Source organism: Pundamilia nyererei, unplaced genomic scaffold (assembly GCF_000239375.1).
Source record: "Pundamilia nyererei isolate P.nyererei 1_Seehausen unplaced genomic scaffold, PunNye1.0 scaffold00045, whole genome shotgun sequence".
NCBI classification, from domain to species: domain Eukaryota; kingdom Metazoa; phylum Chordata; class Actinopteri; order Cichliformes; family Cichlidae; genus Pundamilia; species Pundamilia nyererei.
The window spans coordinates 3,762,876-3,771,369 of record NW_005187446.1 but is presented as its reverse complement, the minus strand read 5'-3'; the positions used below and the strand labels follow the sequence as shown (position 1 = coordinate 3,771,369).

Genomic DNA, 8,494 nt, shown 5'->3' with positions numbered 1-8,494 from the left:
AATCAGCTCCAGTACTTTGGTTTTCCTTTGGGTGGACAGCGGCAGGTCATAGACAAACTCAAAGAAGGTGAAGACTGAGCCAAGTGGTGCTGGATAGGACAAGTTACATACCCAGTACAGTTTGAAAAGCTTATCCACAGCACACGTCAGGCCATCATTCAGAGAAATGGTTACTCTGTCATTCTTAGCAACAATGATGTACTGCCTGGTTGCCCTCTTTAGATCACCGATGCATATCAGCTGGGGTTGATGTGTTGTGGATGATGCTTCAGGATCACTGCAAAGCGATGCAATACTTGTTCCAGGCTTGGAGATGGGGAAGATAAAGATAGATTTTTAGAGAAGTATTCAGTGAGGTGTAGACAAATGCCTTCCTCAGGTAAACCGTGAGAACTTTACTGAATACATACCAGTGCAAAAAAGGCTGCAACGACTGGCACCAACTGGTGGGAGTAGGTGTGTTAACACACGGCGGGGGGGTTCTTGTTTCCAGGGCAGCTACTGATTTGAGCTTCGGAATGATACTGGCTTCCCATTTTCGCAAAAAGAGGTCCACCTTTCCTCCTGTAAGATTGCCAAACTCCAAGTCCAGCTTATGAAAATAAAAGAAGTGTTTAAGTTTAAAATGAAGCATTAAATACATTAAATCAAAAGTACATTCTGTCCATTTGGTAGCTGTATGGCTAAAATCAAACTTTACAGTATCACATTTCTGTTACCCATTCCACATCAAGCTTACCTACACAGTGAAACATAACAATTTACTTGGAGTGGTATTTGAATACAAGTCCATTATTCCTTAATTTTAGCTATGATTTGGGTCCCATCAGACCCTGAGAAAAAATTAGGACTTTTTAGTTGATGTGATATTGTTTTACCTTTACCTTTGCGTTCATGCAGTTCCCTTTACCGGCTTCAGCTAATCTCCAACATGCTGGGATTTTCCCACACAAACTATTTCCAGTGTTTACAGAGAATAGTCTTAAGAAGAGAAAAGATTAGCCCTTTATTGTCACTGTACACGTACATCAAAATATCACACAAGCAGCAGTTCTCTGAGTGAAAATGTCTTGTTTATGCCAGAGGTCAGAGCAGACTGACCAGGCTGCTTGACCATACTGGGCTTCACAACCCTCAGCTAAGAACAGGACACTGAGGCTACAATTTGAACCAAAAATAGAACGATAAAAGACCTGGTAAATGGTGCTTGGTGTGATGAGTCTTGATGTCTGCTGTAGCATTTCAATGATGTGGTCAGAATTTGGTGTTAACTACATGAAAGTTTGGATCAATGAAAGCATGGATTCAAACTGCCTTGTGTCAATGCTTCGGACTGGCGATTGTGGTGAAATGTTTTTTGGGATACTTTCTTGTCCCATTTTGGGTGCCTTAATACCATCTCTTTGTGACTAAAGTGTAACCATCTTCTGAAGGCTGCTTCCAGCAGCATAATGCACTATGTCACAAAGTTCAAGTCATCGTTGTACTCAAATGGCCTCCACAGACACCGGAGATCAATCCAATAAAGCACCTTTGGGATGTGGTAGGACAGTAACAGTTTCAGATAGTAAACTATTATCTGTTATCTTGTCTCTTACGTATAGATTTTTATTTGCACATTACTTTTTAAAATTGCGTTGCATTAGCTAAGTTAACAATATAGATTAAAAACTTTATATGTGCTATACCAGAAATAAGTTCCAAATATTGCAATATGCGTAAGTAAAGAAAGTTATATTTCTAATAAAATAAATGTTACGTACTTTAATCTCTAAGCTTTATGAGTAAAAAAGCTACAGAAAAATAATAATATATAATAATAACTCTATTAATTTTTTTATTGTCTAATCCCCATGTGATCTAAGTCTCTCTTATAAAACTATTTACTTGTTTTCTACAAATGTATAAAGTTTTTTTTTTTTTACTTAATCACTATTAAACTTAAACTTAATCAACCATTAAAATCTGTCTTTTTGTCTCGGAAAAGTTAGAAAAAATAATGGTGGTTACCACGGGAACAGAAAAAAAGTTCTATTTGACACCCAATCATATTGGAATCTGTACGGCACGTGACTCTACCCAAACGACGCAACGGCAGAACTCCCTCACGCCGGAAGTTTACAGCCTGATCTTGACAAATGAAAGTCACCGGTAAAATAATAGCAGTGACACCCGCCATAGGACGTATTCCTATTCTGTGGAACATAAACACGAGTCAAAGATGGTTAAGTCACTTTTATTTTAAAACAGACCAGTGTTTACTGCAGCGACCGTAGTGTGTTTGGGCGCTAACTGACGAAAGCATTTGCCAGCTAACTCTCAACGACCAGTTACAGGATCATTTATCTACCTCAGAATATAGAAGATATCACCGCGGGGACAGTTTACAGATGGCAAGGAGACTGGGTCGAATATTCAGGGGCTTTCAGAGCCTCGGTTCACTCGCATTCATGAAGTCTGAACTCAGCAACCTCCCTGCCAGCGTTTCATTGAAGAGTATGGTGGTAGGTAGATCTGTGAGCCGTATTTTATGAAATACTTTTTCATGCTGTATGTGAGTTGTTTGCCGTGTCATGTTCTCCTCACTCCTGCCAGATGTTTCTCCAGTGTTGTGACTGTACAGCTAAAAAACCAAAACAAAACACATGGCCAGCGTGAGAGTTTGTTAGCTTGTCGCAAAAACAACAACAACAAACGAACACATTTATATAAGATGACTATAACGTAGTGATTACAACTTAAAATAGCAGGCCATGTCACTACAACACGACCACAGAGGTCAACATCATCACAGATAACATAAGAAACACTTTATCGAAGAGTTGGAAAATTATTTTGTTAGCACAATTAAAAATGAAGTTCATTCAGTTCTTTTTCTTTTTGTGTTCTGCTTTGTTTTTGCCCTCCATCTCCCCTATATAATGTTTTAAGAAAAACAATAAAAAGAAAGTGAAAAATGAAGTTCATTATGACAAACATGTAGACAGTAACAAATAATAGTGTTGTAGCTAAATATAATAACATACAATCATGTGAAGAAGGTTTTCCGTACTTCTTCCTGTTAAAAAGTACTACTAAAATCTACGTCCTGACTGTTTCCATAGGAATTAGGTATTCGAGTTTATATGAGTTAGAATTTATAAGATCATAATAATCTCCACATTTACATCAAGAAACTTATCCTGTTCTAACTCTTTACTCTTTGTGCTAACAACTAGTTGGCAATAAGGTCATTTACAATAGCAGAATGTCTCTATGCATGCAAGTGTACATATGCACCTCAAACACACAGGCATACAAACAGAATTAGGAGGGTAAGTATCAGTCAAATTCTCCTAATGGAAGTAAGACAACAGATTTATTCGATTTTAAATTATCAGCAATTCCTAAGATCTTTATAAAGGCAGACGTTTTGGCATTTTGCTGGTTAGGAGTATCCAGTCTTCCCAGGAGTTGACATCACAACAAATTCTCCCCAAGGTCAGATTGTGCAATGCTCAGAGAAATTGCAACATCTCAGATTCTACAGGCTTCAGTTATAATGATAAATATTAAAGTTCATAACAGTGCAGTTAGAAAATGACAAATAGGGTTTGCTTGGAAGGGCTGCCAAGTGAATGTCTCTTCCTTATAAAAAGAGTTTGGCTGCATGGCTCAGGTTAGCAAAGTACCACCTGAACAAACATATCAGGAAAAATGTCCCTTTGACAGATGAGACCAAAGTGGAGGTGTTTGGTAAAAACGAAACAGAGCATATGAATACAAACACCTCAAACCCACAGTGGTGGAGCAGTGATGATTTGGGCTTGCTTTTCAGCCACAGGAGCCGGGTACCTTGCAGTACCCGTATTAACAATTCAAATGTGAGGACATTTGTCTGACAGCAAAAGTGGAGCTGACATTGAGTCATGCAACAAGACAATGATTTCAAACACAACAACAGTAAATCTACAACAGAATGGCTGAAAAAGAAAAGAATCAAGGTGCTGCATTGGTTTGCCAATATCAAATATAATAAATATAATATCCAATATCAAAATATAGCTATATTAATACTTTTCGCTCATTTGGAAAATGTTTTCATGACCCCCGTTGACTTAATAGAACCACAAATATTAACGCAGCATCCATATGGTATCTATATGAGACATCCACACTTTGTCATTACCCTTTCGCTACTAACAGACATTGTAATTCATTTCTCTGTTTAGCGAGCACTTCCATCACTCTTTTCATCCAACCCCCGGGACTTCAGCTTTCCTAACTCCTCATGGGGCACAGAAATGAGGCAGCTGTATGAACATTATAACAGCCAATGTGAGGCAGTGACAGATGGAGGAGAGGAACAGGGTGGACTATGGAACAGACTGCCAAGCTACAATCGTTCTCTGAAGTATGCTGCAGGTAAATATGCAGACCAAAAAGTTTACCTGAAATAAGAACAAGAGAATTTCCAAAAGCTCCAAAAGCTTAACGTGGCTGCTGAATGTTCACTTGTGTTCTTTCCCATCAGGTGGAGTATACCTTAGCAAAATAATCCAGGCAAAAGCTCGTCTTTTCACCCGCAACATCAGAGACCCGGGGGCAGCATTTGAGTACGTTATCTTTGCTAACAAAAAGGAGCAAAGGTGTGTGTGCATTTTCCAGGCTGGACACCTTCTGGAGGGACCACCAGGGTGAGATAACACACTCCTGTCCAAGCTTATCGAAGTCTGTGCTTTTCATGTTGTTATACTCCATTCTCTTTGTCATCCTCTCAGCCAGCAGCTTTCCAGTAAACCCAAAGTGGCAGAAATAAATGGGAAAAAATAAAGGAAGACTTGTGAATTTTTAGCTAGACTTAACTCTAAATGTTCCGTCAAATCTCATAAGTTTTACTGTCTCATGTACCAATGTCTGTGCTTCCAGGAATGTCCACGGGGGGGCGATAGCCACTATGATTGATACCGTGACAGGAACTCATGCTTGTGTGCATTCTGGACCTGTTATGACTGCCAACCTCAACATCAACTACCGCAGGTACAAGAACAAAAATCAGCAAATTGTACATGATAAGAATATTTATTGAACATGTAGCACACCTTACAGAAATATGAGGATTAAACTGTTTAGTATATTAAAGGAAAAAAATGTTAGATGTTTTCATGTGTGTTGTCCTGCTTGTTAACATGGAGCATATTTAGCTGCTGGGCAGGGTTTATGGAAGTATCACTGAGGCGGTCATGCAGAAGTCATGAAGGTTTCTCCCTGCTCCAAGTCAGTATAATGAAGATCGACTTTGAATGATGTCACATAGATAATTCATTGTGGAAATTAAATATGCAGCATCGGTGTCACGGAGTCAGCCCAAACGGTTCACTTTCTTTGGTCAAGCACGGACCAACAGGAATTTGCTCGGCTGCCCAGTTGTTCTGTTTAACACATAGCAAAATATGAATAATTACACATATAATTAACACAAAGTAACACCTCTTAGTGCACTACTTTGATCATTTACTGTGAGTTTCATCATTTTGTCTTGTTCCAAGTCCCATCCCGCTGGGAAGTACAGTGTTGATCGAATCCTCTCTGGATAAGAAGGAAGGCAGGAAAACGTTAGTTTCGTGTAAAGTGACCAGTGCTGACGGCGCCAGATTGCACACAGAAGCAACAGGTAAAGCAACAGGTTTTCCCCCTCCCACACACACACACACACACACACACACATACAAAATCTCAGATGGACATATTACTGTGAAAGCTGCTGGTAAGTGGTACATCTACTTGTCTGTTTTCTTCTCTTCAGCACTGTTTGTGTCAATCGGCGTCAGCCAACTAATGAAAGGGTGACACGAACACGCCAGCCAGCCATCTATGAAGAAGGAGACATCAGAAACAGTGTGCATTTTTTTTTTTTGTCTAAGTGGGCCATTAGTTTTTTTTAAATTAAAAGGATGTACATATTTTATAGGTGATAGAAGGAAACTCTTATATTAAATAAAAAAGTTAACCTTCTATTTATACTACTAATATGTTGCATTTGATCTGATACTTAGCTCTACTTGACTGCTGCTCCTTCACGTTACTAACTCATGAACAAATTTACTGAACTAATTCAGAAGTATTGATGGTATTGATGCAGTATTGATGGTTTTAATTAATCAATAACGTATTTGAGAACAACGTTATTGATTTAAATGTACTGTTCATTTATTTATCATTTTATTTTCTCCAAAAAAGCCTTTTCTATTGGTATTGTGTTGCTCATGCAGGTGGTGTGTTTGTCAGAGTTACGGTAAATAATCTGCATTGAGAAATAAAACATTTTTTTGGGGGATACTTTGAAACTGATGATCTTTACATTTGAGTAGATACCGTCAGACTTAATCCTGAAATAATTCTGTGGTAATCTGCTAAACTTAATGATATTCACAGGTTAATACTATTAATAGTAAACACTGTGTAGTAAATGTTGAAAGGTTTAATTAAGGGATACTGAAATATATGTGATGCAACATCAGCTTACTACTTTTTGTCAGTAAATCACACAACTGAAGGACGAATGGGTTCTAAATTTATTCTTGAAGTTTTGTGCCCCTTACATCACAAATGTTACACAGTTTTGTTTTTCATGTGTGGGTTGTAAACTGTTACCCCCCGTGTGGTGGTTGTGGTTTTATTTGAATGTGGGGTGTGAATTTGCATGCCATGAGAAATTATGACATACAATGAAGGCACGAGGACTTCAAACCCAAAATCGTCACGACAACTGGCTGTTTTTTACACGAGCTGGTTATTCTCGTTCACTCTGACACTTTGAACGCGTTTCTACATTCAGAAACGGCTGACGGATGCCGCAGTATGCCATAATAAGTAACACAGTCCACATCACAGAGATCAGTGCTGCTCTAGCAGCCACTGCAGACCACAGTTCTACAAAACATGACACCTGAGAGTATGTAGAGTACTGTTTTTGATTAAACACATACTGTACTGACTATAGGTTGAGGACAACATACCTCCTGAATAGGCTGGCATCTTGTAACTGAGGAGCAATTACAAAATGACTCCAAAACATAAAAATATTATATGTGGGATTAGTTTTTTTTAGGGAGGTAGCAGGTTCACTTTCCAAATATAATATCAAAATGTATACGATGACTACCTGACCTTTCAGAGCTAAGTTAAAGTCATAATGCACCATGTCCAACCAGCAATATATAAGAGCAAAGCCTTCCTGCTTGTAACTTTACATAGACTTTCAAATGGCTTCACTACAGTTGCTGAGACCATGACATCAAATGTGAATGTTCATTATGCAGTGCAACCCAATTAAAAAGTATTAGTTTAGCTATATTTTCATTTCAGATTAGTTTTTACCTTATAGTTGTTTTGTCACATTTAAAGTCACATGAAAAACAAAGATTGTATTGGTGTCTGTGTAGCCCTGTTAAAAAGCAGAGTACACCCCATAATTCATCGTCTTGTAGAATCAACTATATAATAATACAATAACCTGAAGTACTTATTCTCTTCTTGCTTTTGTCAGTCTCTCACGTCATGGTGGAGGAATTTTGGCTCACTCTTGTTAACAGTGTTCCTTTAGTTCATTAAGGTTCATTCATGCACACCTCTCTTAAGGTCTCACTACAACATTTCAGTCTTGTTCAAGCCTGGACTTTGACTCGGCTGTTGCAGCACCTTGATTATTTTTCTTTTTTCAGTCATTCTGTTTTGCTGCTGTGGATCTTTCTCCTGTCGCATGATCAAATTCCATCCAAGCGTTAGCTGTTGGACACATTGGGATTGGAATAAGATAACACAAAGATAAGAATCTGGATGGCCCCTATACTCTAGCCTGGAAGACTTGCAGTTTAATATTTAACATCTCCACCTTAAATGAGCTCAGCCCTGGGGAAGGTACAGATGGTTTTCTTTGCGTGGTACTTGTTTGTCTTTGTCCTGTCTTCCTCCCCTCACCTTCAACCAGTCAAAGATGATGGCTGCTGTCCCTCTGTGAGCCTGGTTCTGCTGGAGGTTTCTTCCTGTTAAAAGGGAGTTTTTCCTTCCCACTGTTGCCAAGTGCCTACTCATAGGGGGGTCATCTGATTGTAGGATCTTTACCTTACAATGTAAAGCGCCCGGAGGTGACTGTTGTTGTGATTTAGTGCTATATAAATAATAATATTAATATAAATGAAATAAAACTGTACAGAATTGAATTTTTGTAAGCAATTATAAAGTATGGTTTTCAGAAATGTTCTATATGTGGCTCTATAATATAGTGGTTTGCACATTTGCCAAACAAGCAAAAGATTCCTGGTTTAATCCTGGGAGGAGACTGGGTTGCATCAGAAAGGGCATCAGGTGCAAGAATATGCTGAATGACCCCTTGCGAATTAGAGTGCAGCCTTCCTGGGCTCATGCAGTGATTTCCACTACAGATTTGTGTGTCTGTGTGTTTTTAAAATTCAGTGCTGCTCAAGGGTCTGAACATCGCAGTTATATATATATA

General features: G+C 38.6%; 1 protein-coding gene across 1 annotated transcript; it reads left to right on the top strand.

Moving 5' to 3' along the window:
• Window positions 1–2,069: 2,069 nt before the first annotated feature.
• On the top strand, window positions 2,070–6,263 carry them4 (thioesterase superfamily member 4). The gene is made up of 6 exons (XM_005732148.1): window positions 2,070–2,504; window positions 4,212–4,404; window positions 4,514–4,676; window positions 4,909–5,019; window positions 5,529–5,653; window positions 5,786–6,263. The coding sequence occupies exons 1-6, from the start codon at window positions 2,391–2,393 to the stop codon at window positions 5,827–5,829; spliced, it is 750 nt and encodes a 249-aa protein (XP_005732205.1). The 5' UTR covers window positions 2,070–2,390; the 3' UTR covers window positions 5,830–6,263.
• The last annotated feature ends 2,231 nt before the right edge of the window (window positions 6,264–8,494 follow it).